A 16745-nucleotide genomic window follows, 5' to 3' on the forward strand; every position below is an offset into this window, starting at 1 on the left:
AAGCAGTCTGATTTGTAAAGCCTTTAAAACCACGTATTCATTTCCTCCCTCTAAGCATCAACAGCGCCGAAAATGGACAGCAGGGGAGGGGGGTCAAACAGGCTCCTGCGGTGTTTTACTCTGGGGGTAATTAAAACCTTTGACTGACAGCAGAGAAGCAAAAGGCGCAGACGCGCTGTGATTGGTCGGGGGCGGGGGTGGGGGGGTGCTTTACAATCCCCTCTTGTTTCCACCCTCAGCGCGCGCTGGGGCTTCAGCTCGTCCAACTTTCGCTGAAGCCGGACGCAGACGCACAGAGCGGCAGAGCAAAGTTGGAGAGGCTTCCTCCGCCCTCGCCTTCCGAGTCCCCCCTGATAAAGTGAACGCCGCGGGTAGGACTCGAAAACAACAACAACAACAACAACAACAAACATGAGGTCCGTTTCTGCTCTCTGGAGAACGATCGGGATGGTCGTGACGGTGGCGATCCTGTCGGCGTGCAGAGCGTCGGAGTACGAGTACGTGACTTGGAAGGCGGATTTTTCTTCGAGGCCCATCTACGGCAAGTCCCCCCAGTGCGTGGGGATCCCGGAGGACCTGCGGCTCTGCCACGGCGTGGGCTACGCCGAGATGCTGCTGCCCAACCTGCTGGAGCACGAAACGATGGGGGAGGTGAAGCAGCAGGCCAGCAGCTGGGTGCCGCTGGTGCACAAGAGGTGCCACCCGGGCACGCAGGTCTTCCTCTGCTCGCTCTTCGCACCCGTGTGCCTGGATCGCACCATCTACCCGTGCCGGAAGCTGTGCGAGGCGGTGCGGGACGGCTGCACCCCGATCATGGAGGCGTTCGGCTACCCGTGGCCGGAGATGCTCATCTGCGACAAGTTTCCCGATCATGACGTGTGCATTACCATGGCGCCCAACGTCACCGAGGCCCCCGAGACTACAGGTAACGACACGTCCCGACACTCCTAATAGTAATGATAATAATAATAATGAATTAATTAAAAAAACAGATTATTACTGGTAGTTTTGATGTGGATGTAATATCATCGGCTTCCTAAAAATAATGGTTTATGTTTTTTTCTTGTTTTTTTTTTTTTTGGTTTTAGTCATTTTTTGACAGAAAGGTGACGACACTAAGGGTTAGTTCTTCACGTCGGTGACGGCTGGAGATGATAGCTACGTTTAACATATTCATAAAGGAATCAATGAATTATTTATACGAGTTCCAAAAAAGTGATAAAAAAACAGTTAACTATTTCCGTCATTCCTGTTATTACCAGATAGTAAAAAAAAAAAAAAAAAAAAAAAAACTAGATACGATGCTAATAAAGACGTATATTTTTAAGTTGAATTCTTGGCCTGTATTGTTAGTTGAAGGAGGTTCAGTATTATGTGAGATTTGCAAATGAATCAACACTTTTGATAAAAATAGATTTCTGCTGTCATGGCGACAGATACAAAAAAAAAAACAAAAAACAATTTCAAATCCTAAGAATTGGGAGAAGTTAGAGTTTTTACACCATTTACCCGCACATTCATCAACATCATCCCTCGGTCTATAAAGGTCTGAAAGAAATTACAGAGGAGCGTTACTATAATATCTGCTGCCATGGCAACGTAAATAATGAGAAAACAATTTAAAAAAAAGAGACGATTTTTCTTTTCGATCTTCAGTCCGAAATGTTAATGCTGTTTGGATGAGGAACTGGAACTTCAGCTCTAAATCAGTCAAGAAATCTGTTGTCTGGAAAGTAGATTGAAAGTTGTACCAATAAATACCTCCCTGTTAATTCTGTTATTAATACTGCATGAAACTTTGATCATTTGTCAAGGAATCGGTGAGTTTCCCTTGTAAATTCTGCAGTTTTAGTGCAGTCTGGATGAAGACTGAATTTCACTCATAGAAACAAAGACCACAAGTTAGTTCATAGTTCAGACGTTTATTAGAAATCTGCAGCAAGCGTCACGTCTACAAAACCAGACTGTAAGAAAAACAACAATAATGGGGACAAACAGTTAACATGTGCAGTGACAATACAATGACGCTTAGATCCGTCCTCTACAACGCTATTTAGATGTTTACATTTAATAAGCAGCTTTTTATGTTTGTAAAATAATCAGGAATTCCTTTTAATGTCCCAAATTCTTTATGTTGTAACAGAAATACAAGGGTTACCAGCGGAACAGTGTTACATTCATTCAGAGGCGCCTTAGAAAATGGAATATACTGACATGCGTCTGGCTTTATTTTCATGTTCGGTATAATAAAACAATGTAGGATTTTGCTCTCCAGCAAAAATAAAAATAAAAAAATAAATGAGGTACCAAACGTAAGCTTCTTACCTGATATAGAAAACAAATCCCAGGCACTTTTGCTGTTGTGCAAAAGTCAACACCGTCCTAACCCTCGTAACACTCTTAAATGAGCTCGGGAATGTTGTTTTAGGGGTAACGGTGTATTTGCACATGCAAACCCCACACAAAGAAACCAAATAACACCTTTTGGAAGAGAAAACAGAGCTGTGAAAAGCCAAATCTGCTCCCATTTAACCTCCCCCCCACCCCCCCTGCCCAAAGAACTGCTAAAACTAAAGGTGAATAGTTTATTTTCATCATGATCGGCTACCTAAGCACTCCCTTTAGTGTGAATGCGAAGCTGCCTGCTGTCGACTTTGAATGATCACAAAATATTGGGGGAGGAGGGGTAATGGAGGGGTGAGCTGGGGGAGGAACTCCAGATGGTAGCGATTATTTTAAGGTGTTTGCCGTGTTTTGGAGGACAATGCTGGGAGGTAGTCCAGCTGCAACGAAAAAGCCAGTACCTGCATGTATTAATGCTCGTTGTCTGACAAGCACATTGAATCCGATGAGGGATGAAAAGCTGAAAGACAGTCGGGTCGGAATACTGCGAGCCGCAATCCTGGCTGCAGGCGGATTCCAGCAGCGCTGTCGAGGACGCATTGCACCGTCACTTCATACGTCCTGTCAGAATCAGATGGGCTAAGCTCAGGTTGTCCAGGACAAAACTATATGTTGTAAAACAAAAAAAACAAACCCACAAACAAACAAAACACAGTTTCTTCAAGGATCAAGCTTGGACCGGTTCTAAATACTTGAGGTTTGGGAGGTGGGCTGCTGTGCCAGCAGCGTCGGCGCTGGGCACTTTAACGAACTGCACAGAGGAGGGAGAGGAGAAAGCACAACTGATTCATTCCCATTAAGCGCTACACCGTGTGACCTTCCATCACCACATCATCAACTTACTTTTACTGCCACCTGGAGGTGTAAATGCAGCTTTCAGAGACGTTTTATTATTATTATTATTATTTTATTTTACTGAACACATTATGCTTAAATACATAACCTAGACAGAGCTCAGGGCAGTTTAATGTTTCTGTGTGTGTTAACATTTAACAGTTTTTTGTGGGGTGAGCGGGGTGAGGGGGGGAGTACCTACTCCAAGAGTGGCAGAGAGGGACTTAGGCGGATTTTTGGTAAAAGTTTGCATTTGCAGGTTGAGGTTGGGGACCACACAAGCTCTGCCCTCCCCAGACACCACCTGCTGTCACTTGTCAACTCGAAGAATAAACTAAGACGGTGATTTCACGCAAGCTTCTTAAAGGGGCGGTATTGATTTATTTTTATTTATTTTTTAGCTTTACATCATGTGGTATTGTTATTCCCCCCATCAAAAACATACCTGGAGTGTCGCCTTGATTCTTTCATCCATGTTTGAGAAGTCCTTGAATCTCCCGTGGCAACCGTTCCGCTGTGACAAACACTCGGTGAGACCAAGCGCCACCGTTTCAGAGCAGCCCTCCCCTGCGACTTCCCCACTCAGCTCCTTCAGACTAGCCAGCAGCAATTAGCAAACACCCGATGGAACTGCGTATCAGCCGAGCTCATTATAGGAGCTACTTCTCAGTGCGTCGCTGGTAGAAACAAGGGTTAAGAGAGGAGCCATGTTGTGACGACTTTCTGAGGGCGGAATTTCAGAAAGATGAAGAGTTTTTTAAAGAGGCAGAGGCCCAATTGCAAGGTGTTAAATTGTGAAGTCAAGCTTCTTTTAAGTCATATTTCATAAATATAAAGATTTTTATAACAACTGAAGGTAACAGTTATTTGATTGACCTGCATCAATGCATAATACTGCCCCTTTAAAGCTAATCAACTCAAAGTTTTTTGTGTCTTCTGTTGTCAGTAATGGCTCAGAAAGGGCCAGTATCTAATGCTGAGGTGGATAAAGGCAGATTGATCTCCTCGGCCGTTACTGAATGTTAACAGAGGTTTCCATGCAGCAGTCTGGTGTTAATGAACTTAAAGGGTACAGACAGACAAAAGATCCAGTGACTCTGAAAACAGAGTCTACTTCGCACCAAGCACTTTGCGCCTTGGGTGTTACTTTCACAAGCCTTCGTTAAACATGTGCAACTGACATCTGGCAACTAAAAGAGGCTATTAGTTTCCACCTTACCTGCCCCTATCTTTTGATTGATCTGAGTCAACACTGAGATACCAGGATCTGTTAAAGGTCAGTGCTGCAGGATTCCACAAACCGGGACCAAAAAAAGGGTCCAACTTCGGAAAAGTAGGCTCAGCTGTTTGGCACGAAGCTTTCGTTTGCACTATTATAAAAATTAAACTGTGGTAGTAAAGTATTTGCAGATATGCCTCCAGTCAGAACGTTTTGGCTAAACCTATGTTGGCTTCCTTTGTTCTCCATGAGCTACCATTTCTTGGAATTTCTGACCATTCCGGTAAGCTGTAACTGAATATCAATACTATTTCTTCTTTTTTTTTATGCATTTCTCAGATCTTTGTAGTTGTTTTCCACATGGAACAATGTTACCGTTGAGGAGGCTCACTGCGAAAGCTGCGTAGAAAGTGAAGCGGAGTGTTTACTGCCGCACTTAGTTACAGCTGGCTGTAAAAGCAGAGGACATTCTTCTGTGAGGTCAGGTCGCCAGGACACGTGAAGCTAAAGAAACAAGTTGAGTGACAACAAGAACAAGACAAGATGTTTGCATAGAGAGAGAGAGAGAGAGAGAGACTTGAAAATTTGGAATCCAAAAATCACAGGAGTTTTAGTTCTTTCAGATGGGTTATGCTAATTTGTGACTAATCAATTTCTGACATTTCACCAGCTTTATTCATTATATTTCCATTTATTTACTTATTTTTTTGTTTTCCTTCCCAGGCCCCCCTTCCATCTGTCCTCCATGTGGCAATGAAATGAAAACAGACACCATGTTGGAGCACATGTGTGCCAGCGAGTTTGGTAAGCGTCCCGGAGACATTCACTAAAGACGTCCTTCTCCACCTTGGCAATGATTAACTGGTTCAGTGGGTTTTATTTAGATTATTTCTATGATTGCGCAAATATTCGAAGTGAAGCTCTCAACGCTTATAGTTGCAGACGTTTCATCCGACTTTGCCCGTCAGTTAAATGTGAGTTATCTGTGTTCAGGCCTTGGTGGAGGACGAGGTCATTTGACTAATGAATTTAGGGTCGTTGGAGCCGTTATGTGGCAGTAGTAAAGCTGGATGTGTGCTCTGCCGTCTGGGCCGGTTCGTGTTACAGGTGAACTTTTCCATATGGTGGATGGTCAGCTGTGACAAACTGTACAGAATGTTAAACATGACGAGAAGTAATCTCCTGAAAACACTGAATTCAATAGTCATTTCTAAATGCATTTTCCATTTATTTTACTGTGGCGTGTTTTACGAGTCCTAATTTAAAAAAAGGACTTTGTTAGCCAATAAAAAGCTAATGAGTAAAATGTACCAGGGTGACACTTTTTACTAGAAATTTACGCAAAAGTTCATAAAATTCCTGAACAGGGTCCTTATCGACCTGGTGATTTTACCCTTTCTGTTGGCTAACAAATAATTTTTTCTTTACATATTTGTCTGGTAAACGTTTGTTGAAACATTGGCTGCTAATTCTTACGCTGTACTTGGAAAGAATTAGTTTAAGTCACCCACGATATTTTAAGCGTCAGATTTAATCCAGTGATGCCGTTTTCCAACTTAGCCAAAGCGTTTGGCTAACTTGATTGGTCAAGTAAAACAAAGAAAGGGACAGAAGTGCAGCATTTCAAAAATAACATATTAACATTGTTACTTTCAGTATGTTTCTGTATTAAAGCTGCATTATGTACGTTTTATTAAAGAAAAATCCATATATATTGTTTTACATATTTGTTGAAACAGTCACTATGTTGTGACGGCATACTATGAGACATATAATCTGAGAAAAAATCAAGCTCCTCTGCTGTCTCCCAGTGCTAACAGAGCAGAACCACGCTCGCTAGCCCCCCTTTGTTCTCTGCAGCTAGCATAGCCTGTTGTGAGCTATTTAGCAGTTAGCAATGCTACCAACGACAAATGAAAGCTCTGACCACTGCTACTTTAAAGGGACAGTCTAGATATTTTTGAAGAGAAGTTCAGTGAATGTAATGGCTCCTCTACATAAAGCAGACAAGTGTCATAGTGCAGTCAGATTTTACAAAAGTGAAGAAATCCTCAGCGGAGGAAAGTTTACAGGAAGTCAAACTGGTCCCTCTTTTTAGCTGGTCAGAGCGATTAAACCACTCAGACTGAAAATATACGTGTCTTTCCAATACTTTACAGTGAAGCCCGGAATTATATATTTCCATGACAGATTTAAAGTACTCTTTTGATTGGAAATAATATTGATGTTTGAAGTTGAGCAACCAGACAAGGTCTTCCAACCTCCAAGACAAAAGATTTATAACAACAGATAAATGGCCAAAAATACCAGATGAATCAAAGAACTGACTAGAAATTTCTAAGAATGGTTTCGTTTCTGAAAGGTCATCAAAGGCCTTTCCATTAATCTTTAAACACAGCATAAAGGGTTTTTGACCTGCAATTTGTTTTGATAAAACGTAAATATGTAATATTTAATATAATAACGTAGATGTATAATAGTTTTTTTTTCTATTATACATCCTGTATATTTTCCTATCAGAAAAAATATATATTCATAAAAAAATAGAATATCTCAATCTATCAGCAGAATAAATAATTTGGGATTTATATGTATTTAAACAGACATCTAACGCACATATTTTCAAAGAAGAAAAAGGTTCTCTCGAGGTCTCAAGCAGCTTTGCTTTGCTATCAAACCTCTGTTTGTTGAGTCTGCCTCGTGTCAGTCTGCCCTAACGCTTGCAGAGGAGTTTTTGCATCTTGACAGTTTTGTAGCTGTCCGGGTTCTGTTGTTGGGTAATTCTCCTTACACGCACATCCAGCTGATGAGGTCGTCTGATCCAGTGTTTGTTTGCATAGCAATGGGGAAATTGTTCTGCTGAGGAACGTGCATCCAAACATCAGTCTCTTGTGAAAGCATAGATGGCTGATATCAGACAGTGAGGTGTTGTGTCCCATAGCTCCAGTTTGAATTGTGCTTAAATTGCTAACATCAGCTAAAATAAGGGCTCTACCTGAGCCGCTGTGAGCCTGTCACGTCTCACCTGATTTTTTTCCCGTTTTCTACAAAAGTTGAACTTTTCACCAAACCTCGTCTGAAAAACGTCAAATCTTTCGCTGTAAAACTTCCATTCGTGCTTAATTGCAGTTACAACATTTCGAGGGTTTATTAACCCTTCAAAACCACCTACATACCCTATTGGTCACTTTCTAGTTAGGAAAAACGGGACAGAAAAATCTGCCCATTGTTACTGAGGGAACTTTGTGAGATGTCTAGCAGCGTGTTTTCAGTCCGACTTGAATGGAAAATGTCCAATAAACAACAAACCCAAAAAAAGCAAGCGAGGAAGGAACATAGCTGGCTGCAGTGGGTATTTATAAGAGTGTAACCTTGGTAACCCAGTCGGTTTCAGCAAGTTCAACAGAGATATTTAAAATGTCGCACCTTGCATGTACCTGCACATTGAAATGCTTGTGGCAAACCAAGCAAATCGACACCCCCCCCCCAAAACTACTGCTGCAGAGTTCACCGTAAACACCCACTGGGACTGCATCTCGAGGGGACTCCAGCAATACATGCGAGCGGCGTACATGAGACACAGAAGCGCCTGGTGCTTTACTTATTAGTGGAGCCTGGAGCCGTGGCGCCCTGAGAGCCGGGTGCCATGCCGAGCGAGCACAGCCCGCCCGGACGCACATTGGAACCAGACTTTCCAGCGGTTCTCGAGAGGAGTTTAAGGTTACGTTTGTTTTAACGAACTGCCTCGGTGTTTATGTTGCGGTGATGGGACTCGCCTTTTTTTTTTTTTCTTTCTTTTTCTGTGTGTCCTCATTTGCCAGGAGGAGAGCAGGGCGAGTGGTGGATGGGAGGTGGGGAAGCGGGGGCATTTTTGGCTCGTTTCATGTCTGTTGAAGACAAATGTTGTTTTGCTTGCTTGCAATAAGTCCCCTAACCAGCTGACAAGTGAGGATACACAGGCAGATTTACTGTCAGGCTGAAGTTGATACACCGCTTTAAGTGAACGTGTGTGTAACGGGGGGGGGGTCATCATTTCTGCAAAGCATCAGATTTTTGCCTGTAGTTCAATTTTTATTAAGTTTATTAAGACCAAACAAAGAGAGAGAGTCTGACACGAGAAGAATATACATAAAAAATGATTTTTGTATTTTTTTTCTTTCTTTCGGAAGAGTTAGGTTTCAGACCAAAGAGAAAACTGCAGCTATAAATATACCTTGGGATACCTGAGGCCAAACACGGGTTAGTGTCTTGTCTTTGAGTAGAAAAGAAAACACACTGGTGGAAAAAGCCTGGCTCTAATCACGAAACACCTTACCGCCCCCAACAGATAAGGCCATCATCCGGATTCCATTCTGCTGGTTTCAACTTGACTCTTCAATGTTTAGTGGGTAAAAAGTGTGTTTTTAGGATCCGGGGGGGGGTTTCTGCATCCCGGTTACGGGCGTGTTTGCCTGATCTTTGTTGTCGAGGGGGAAAACGCAAAAGCAGACATGATAGATGGACAGGATGTTGCTCCTCGTCCCTGTTGGATCGCTCGGCCGGGAAAACCGCAGGGAAGGTCGAGAAACGAATCAGCGACTCGTACCAGAGCCTCTGTTAAGCGGCACGAACCAATCGTGTGTAAAATATTCACGACCTGGCAGCGAGAGAGTATGTTTTTCTTCTTTTGGTTCTCTTTAAACCTCATTTACTGGAAGCTGGGAAAGACGTGTTCCTCTTAGCTGAGGTAAATGTCAAGTAGGATGCTGCTCCTCTCTTCACACTTCCAAGTAATTGCGCAATTGTCTTTTCCCAGAAGAGCAACACAGATTTAAAGCTAAGAGTGAATTAGTCTGGTGTATCTTTTTGGGTTTTTTTTCATCAGGGGTGCAGTTCTGGATGAGTTGGTGAAGAGGTTGCAGTGTTTTGGAAGTTATTGTTTTGTAGATGGGCACTCACTGAGTTTTCTGACATCTCTCCATAATTTCTGTCCAAACAGAAATTATGGAGAATTTCAGTTCAGTGTTTTGTTGATTGGCCGATAAAACGAAACAAAAAAAAAAAAGTTCATATCGTAACAGACAAGTGAGCAATATTAGCAGCAGATATATCCGATAGAATTTCAGTAATTTCCTGAAGCAAACAAGTAAACAAAGATTATGACACCAACTCCAGAATCTTTAGTGCCTTAAATTGCTCGGCTGAGCATGTCAAGACAAAATGGAGCTGGAAACTCTACTAAATTGAGCTTTTGCTCAAATGTACCTCTTGTTTTTACATTTGTAGACATTGGAAAGTGTAGCAGAGAGAAAGGGCTTGTTGAAGTCTGGTGAGAGCTGAACTTGTAGCCTCGCATCACGTGAACTCGCTTCATTCACTGCAAACAGTGATTTGGGTAAACATGTCTGGAGGCTAGCAGGTCTTGATTTAGATTTATGTACGGTGCCATGAAAAAGTATTTGACTTCTTGATTTTTTAAATTTTTTTTTTATTTTTTTAGCAAATCAGATGTGAACTTGCTTGTGTAAAATGGATCTTTATCCTGCTACAAAACCCACGCATAGTTGAGCTTAAGATTCTACTAATTACAATCAGTCATCCAGGTCCTGAAGCAGTAAAACCAAATTACTTGAGCAGCAATGCATTATGGTCCACTCTACCCTCTGCGACTGCATGAATGAAATAAATTTGGTAGTTGCTCCGGCCTCCAACGTCTGTTAGAGGTCTCTCCAGAGGTCTGGTTGCCATCCAGATTTTTGTGACAGCTTGGATAGTGTATGTCAGTTGGGTATCAAGGTTGACAGGGTTTACAAAACCAGTGACTTTTCTGGGACATCCCACTGTGGAGGCGTGAAGGTTTGGAAGTGCACATGCACAGGACGCACAGATTACGCCTCGGCAGATACACAACGGCGGCTGTGCACTGTGTTACTGAACCTGTTCAAGTTAGCACAATTTCTGATAAGAAAAAAATATGTGTGTTATGTGAGCACGTCGTTCCTGGGAGACAGAGAGGTTATTGTTTACGATGTGATGAAAGATAGCGGGGTGGAAGCTAAGGGTCAAAAGTGCATGTGCGTTCATGCACATGTTAAAATCACAGCGCCACTTACTGGCTTGGCATGACAGCTACGGCTGACTCCAGGTTTGTTAGTGTTGCTGTGTAGACGTGGATCATTTAGTTTGTTATGTTATTTGAGAAGCTGAACTAAACATACAGTACAGACCAAAAGTTTGGACACACTTTCTAACTGAATTCAATGAGAAGGTGTGTCCAAACTTTTGGTCTGTACTGTATGTCATTAATTACAGTCAATTCACGATTTAACAAGCCCGTATTCCCGTCGTGGCGCTGTTAGGGTTGGTCGTGCTCTTTTCCAGTAGCTCCTCTGCTGACGTGATTCTGTTTTCAGCTTCCTCCAGTTATAAAACTTTAGCGGCTATATTTTGCTTTACGTCTATAAGGGTTTTTCTGCAAAGCTGCGACCGACTTTGCCATTTCACCACGACAGTTATCTCTGGTGCCCAGCTAGGTTTTGAATTCACTGAACTTGGAATAATGTGACCGAAGTTCAGCTAGCATAGTGCCAAGGTCGATCATGCTACCAGTGCTAGCGACCCCCCACATTGTCTTGATCGAAATGTCAGCTTTAGTTGGATTTTTGGGAACCAGCCCCCTGTCCTACGCTTTGCTTCACCCAGAGCGTCTGGAGTCTCGGCTGTTGGAAAAACGGTTGCTGAGGCATGGACTCTGTTGAAGTTAGCAATTGTTACCCAGTTGCTAACATTTGACTGGAAATAGCTTTAGCTGAAAACAACCATCCCTCTACTGCAAAGAAAAATTGCTGTTAAAGTTCATTCGGTATTTGGAAGCAACCCCTCCTTCTGTTTGCTGATTGGCCAATGGATTCCTTTCTACCGGAGGAATCCAAGTCAATGGGAGGAAGCCCAGACTGTCTGTGAAACAAGATTTTAATCAAGCTGAGTTGCACAACAAGGCAATGGCCAGGCTAGGGAACAGGTGAAATATCACTGTTCTTGACAGCACTCGCTTTTGACAGTTTTCAGTTTGAGTTACGTTTCTGATCCTGGGTCTTTCGTAGTTTCTGATGCAGACGACACGGAGCAGCCACTTCATGCTGCCTGCTTCGTGGTTCCATCAGATTTGGTAGTTTTGTTCTTTGGCATCTGGTTTGGATCTTGTCTATTTACTCATTTGCTACTGAGTAGCTAGTTAAAGATACTGAGTAGCTTTAACTACTGAGTAATTAAAGCTACCCATAGATGACTGTATTTAACTACTAGGTAGTTAAAGCCACTTGCTTTAACACAGCAATTTTGCTCAGTAATGGACCCAGGGTGGATTTTGTGCCACTGACACCAAGCTTTTGGAGGAATAGCAGAGTCCGTTTCAAAGAAATGACCAGATCTCACTGTTCCTATGTGATCGTGCTGAAAAGATCAGTTCCCCCTGAAAACACCAAGGGCAAAGAAAGTTCGAACTTCAGGAGATTATAGGTGCTGGAAGACTTATCTGGATGAACGTCTTGCAGGTATTGGCCAGGATGTCTCCATTGTGGCTCACTAATTATGAGTGGTGTCCAGTTTGATTCCACAAAGCACTAAGCCCTTTCACAGCGAGGGGGATAAATCTTTTAATCCCTTACATGCGCACCATTAATTCAGTGGACGGAAAGAGAAGCACTTTATTACTTTAATTAGTAATGGAAGACAGAAGTGGAAAAGGAGAGTTTAGGAAGTCAAAAGGGATGTAATGTTTTAAAAAAATAAAATAAAATAAAAAGACCTGTTTAATTTTTAACCACTTCAGTTCTTTGCTGGAAGCAGACAATTATTCCTACTTATCTATTTTATTTGCACTGTATGTCAAAGTCAGATGATTTCTTTTTTGTTTGTTTTTTTCCAGCTGTAGCGCTGCGACTTGGTCTTGTGTCCTCAGGGTGTGTGTGGGGTTTTATTGTGCACCTGGAAAGTATTCACAGCTCTTCACTTTTTCCACATTTGGTTATGCTACAGCATGATTCCGTATTGTATTAAATGAATCTCTTTCCACAAAATCTTTTTTCTACACACCAATACCTCGTTACGAAACTACGGAAAAATTTTTTGAGTGTTTTGCAAGTTTATTAAAAACATAAAACCAAGATATCACAGTTATGCGAGCCTTCCCAGCCGTTGTTTAATGCATTGTTGACTCACCTGTGGCAGCAGTTCCATCTTGCAGTCTTTTTGAACATGAAGCCTCCAGCTCAGCTCACCTATCTTTAGGCAGTTTGCTTCGTTCTTCTCTGCAGTTCTTTTCCACCTCCATCAGGTTGGATGTGATTGGTCAGATCTCTCCAGAGACGTTCAGTCAGATCCCAGTCTGGACTCTGGCTCGGTCTCTCCAGGACTCACACTGCGGTTCTGAAGCCTTTGAGATCTGGGCCATGTGCTTTGGGTCGTTGTCCTGCTGGAAAATGAACCATGACGTGACGCCTGGCAATTTTTGAATTTTCTTTGGAAAGAAGTTAGCAAATCCATTGCAGGTTCTGGTAAAGTGGCGTTCAGATGCCACAGACATGGCAGGTTTTGGAAACCTGTCATCCCCAAGGCACAAGCATTGCTGGCATTTTAAAGGATTTACTCAAAGAATGTTTCTCTTGTATGTTTCAGTGTCAAAAAGCTTTGGAGTCCGTCTTTGTAGATTTCGTAGTGAACATGGATTCGGGTTTTTCTGCTATTCATTTTCTGTCCTTTTTCATTTGTTCCATTGAGATTTCTTCCCTCTCACTGTCATTTTGACTGGAGTAATGATGTGAGATTTCAGAGTGGGGGTTACCTACCAACTCCTATAATGGCGTTACAGGATAATTACAGGCTGATTTAAAAGCTTCAGATGTCTTATCCTCAAAAAACATTTTATAGTCGTATCGCTTTGGTTAAAGGGGTCAACAGAAATTGTGTTTTTGAAGGTAACAGTCAAATTGTCATAGACGATGTGCAGAGTGTGTCCTCGATTGTGGGTTTCCTGTTTAGCGCGTTGCGTCAAACCAAAGTTTTGAAGTGTATCACAGCGTTTTTGCGCCTCTATTTTGGGATTAACGTGGATGTTGAAAATCTAAATAGTTATGATCAATGCAAATCACAGACAGAAGGTGACTGAAGTCATGTATTGCACGTTTGTTTTTTCTGCACTGCACTGATGTACTGTGTTAAAAATAGTCTGTCATTTTGTGTTCAGTTCAGTACACACGCTCATTATGTACATTTAAAAAAAAAAGTTGTCCTCCTCAGTTGCATGTCCTTTGGATCCATACTATTTCTATTTCTGATAACGGCGCAGTGTTTTTTGTTGTAATTTTGTACAGTATATTATTACAGTTGTTTTTTTAAAACTTGTTTTTTTTTATGTATTTTCAACACTTTTGGGAGTTTTGCGTCTCACTGTTTCCATATAGCTATGTTTTTGCCAACAGCATGTTATGGATATTATGCTCAGTAATAAAATCATAATTAAGACAGATTTTTCTGATATAGATCTGACTTTCAGCAAATGCAGTTTAAGTCCCCTGGTGGTAGAAATCATTTTTCGGTTTGCTTTAGATGGAATAAAGACCCATATGGGTTTTTTCAGCTGTGGTATTTCTCTTACAGGGATTCTACTGTAAATTCTACTGTATTAGGGGCACAAGAGGTGCAGAACTGATGCCTGGTACCTGTCCACGTCAATAGATCAGACATCCAGTTAAAAGTTGGTGAGGATATAGTATTTGTTGTTTGAGTACTTGGTCAGGATGTTCACGTCTTTATTCGTCATCCATTAATTTTCTTCCAGTGAAGTTTAGAAAGGGCGAGCCAGGAGATGGAGCACCAGCGGCTCGGTTACTAGGTGGTTTCCTAGGAGACAGCATCTTATCTGGTTGTTGTGAAACAGCGTGCTCCTGGTGTACAGTTGGTATCGGCCGTTGTGATGATGAGGGAATCTTCCTTCAGCTCATCCGTCCTCGAAGTTCTTGTGCTCTCTCCGCCGGGTCGGCGTTGAACGTGTTCTGCTGGTTCATGGACTCCCGTTTCTGAGTCACAGAGCGAAAAGTGGCTGAAGTGATTCATTCTGGTCCAGATTTATTGAGACAGAATCCGTCTGGTTTGAAGATGGAAGATTCTGGGATTGCAGCCAGAGTTTACTGATGCTTTAAGTGTATCTCATCTTCACGTTGAACTGTTGGTAGCGGTCCAATGATAAAGACTTTGGTTTTTGATTTCTGATGGTGCTCAGCGGACGACTGAGATTGTTTGTTTTTGCGCAATCATTATTAATTTTTAGTACTTTATATGCTATATTAGACAGCATGTAATTCAGTGTGTAAACTAAATATTTAGCTTGCTAACTACATATTTAGTTGGGAGTACTTTTTTAACAATCTTAACATTTAGTTTGGAGCTAAATATTTAGTGGGCAAATTAGAGATTTAGTTTGAAAGTGTAACATTGTGAACCTCTGATCTTGAGAAATGAACCTCAGATTTTTCTCTGACAGGCTAAATAACCCAAATTGTTATTTGTAAAGTTTTAGCTTTACAAACATCACCCTATATGAATGAACATGCAAAAAAAAAAAGGAATTTCAGCAGGAAGTCGGAATTAGTCATAAAGACCTGCTGTGTGGAGACAACCTTAAATCTCTATTTTCCTGCATATTAAACATTAACCTGATGCTTTAAGCGGTAAGGATATGCTAAGACAAAATGTTCTTCCCCCTCACGTTTGGATTTAAAGCAATCTATGTTTTTGTCTCAATGTGTCTTCATCACAGCTATCAAGGCCAAGATAAAGGAGGTGAAACGAGAAAACGCGGACCGCAAGGTGATCCTGCAAAAAAGAAAGAAGTTGATAAAACAGGGGAACCTGAAGAAGAAAGACCTAAAAAAGCTGGTGTTGTACTTGAAGAACGGCGCGGACTGCCCATGCCAACAGCTGGACAACATAGCGAACCAGTATCTAATCATGGGCCGGAAGGTGGATAAGCAGTACCTCCTCACAGGCATCCACAAGTGGGACAAGTCCAACACGGAGTTCAAAAAGGCCATGAAGACACTGAAAACCCACAAATGTCCTGAATTCACCAACGTCTTTAAATAGTACACCCGCAGCCCCCGAATCTGGTTGAATTGCATTCTACATTTGAACTGGCAAAAGCACCGCCAAACTTTGCTTTCTGTTGTCCTGTTTATATTCCTACATATCTCTGTATTTTTACACATATTCTTCAGCATGTCCGCTGTTCGGTTTAGGATAAACTCGGCGGTGAATGACGACAAAAGGTGAGTTTAATGTGAGCCCTTCAGGTCAAGGGGAAAGACTGCCGAGTCAGAGGGTGGGTTGGTTTTTCTGACCAAACGCTTGTATTTCTAAGAGTTAGATTAATTCTGCTTACAAGTTTTCTACGGTAAATATAAAGTCATGTCAGTTTTATTTTGATGTATGTAGCTGAAAGTAGCAAACATTATATCATTGTTGCTATGGATAGGCCTTGCTAGCATGTTCCTGCTTCAATGTGCTAACGCCGGCTAACCCTGAAAAGAGGCAAGAAAACCTATTCTTGAGTCTTGAGAACTTGTTGTTTTAACCTTTATGTGTGTGCTTGAGCTTTGACAGTGACAAAAAGTATGAGATATTGCTTCTGTATGATAAATACATGTCAAGCTGAGCGAGACACAGTTAGCATTAAGGAAATGCTTTTTGTTGGGTTTCATGATGCACATTGCGAAGTCTGCTTTAGTATCGGTTCATGTGTTTTTCTGTGTGTTTAAAATGCTAAATCTGGCACAGTGTATCTAAACTTGGTGTTTATGTCTGTTCTGCTTTGACATTTCTGGTCCACTTTAGCACAATTTCTTTTTTCATATTTGAATGTCAGTATTGCTCATTACGTATACTGTACATATATAAATTTGACATAAAATATGAAAAAATAAAACAGTGTCACAAAGTATTAATTCACTGTATAATGCCGACTTGTTCTGTTGAAACAGCTCAATTGAAACTTGAACTTTTTCAATTTTTCACATGCGGTCGTAGAAAACATGCTAACATGTTGTGTTTAGAAACTGGAGGTTTCTTCTTTTTAAAATTTTTTGTTTTAGGCTCTAGTGGACTTTATTGAGCTGGGAACAGACAGGAAATCAGCAGAGGGAGAAGGGGTAGACGTGCAGCAAATGACCCGTGGCAAGGAATCGAATCCAGGAGAACGGAGTTAGGACTACAGCCTCTCCACATGGTGCGAGCGCTCTACCAGCAGAGCCACCCA

At 41.8% G+C, this 16745-nt stretch overlaps 1 protein-coding gene across 2 annotated transcripts; it reads left to right on the forward strand.

Moving 5' to 3' along the window:
* Positions 1-215: 215 nt before the first annotated feature.
* sfrp1a (secreted frizzled-related protein 1a) lies at positions 216-16434 on the forward strand. Of its 2 annotated transcripts, XM_028033314.1 has the most exons (3): positions 412-925; positions 5180-5260; positions 15252-16434. In XM_028033314.1, exons 1-3 carry the CDS (start codon positions 412-414, stop codon positions 15575-15577), a joined length of 921 nt encoding a protein of 306 aa, XP_027889115.1. In that variant the 3' UTR covers positions 15578-16434. The 2 variants fall into 2 exon arrangements, with proteins under 2 accessions (XP_027889116.1, XP_027889115.1); XM_028033315.1 differs by lacking the exon at positions 5180-5260 and having other exon boundaries at positions 216-925.
* The last annotated feature ends 311 nt before the right edge of the window (positions 16435-16745 follow it).

The sequence above is a fragment of the Xiphophorus couchianus genome, chromosome 12 (genome assembly GCF_001444195.1).
Source record: "Xiphophorus couchianus chromosome 12, X_couchianus-1.0, whole genome shotgun sequence".
Lineage (NCBI taxonomy): Eukaryota > Metazoa > Chordata > Actinopteri > Cyprinodontiformes > Poeciliidae > Xiphophorus > Xiphophorus couchianus.

Coding starts and splice junctions, on each gene's coding strand:
- sfrp1a (XM_028033314.1), top strand. CDS start 412: ATGAGGTCCGTTTCTGCTCTCTGGAGAACGATCGGGATGGTCGTGACG. Junction 926..5,179: donor CGAGGCCCCCGAGACTACAG/GTAACGACACGT, acceptor TTTCCTTCCCAG/GCCCCCCTTCCATCTGTCCT. Junction 5,261..15,251: donor CATGTGTGCCAGCGAGTTTG/GTAAGCGTCCCG, acceptor TCTTCATCACAG/CTATCAAGGCCAAGATAAAG.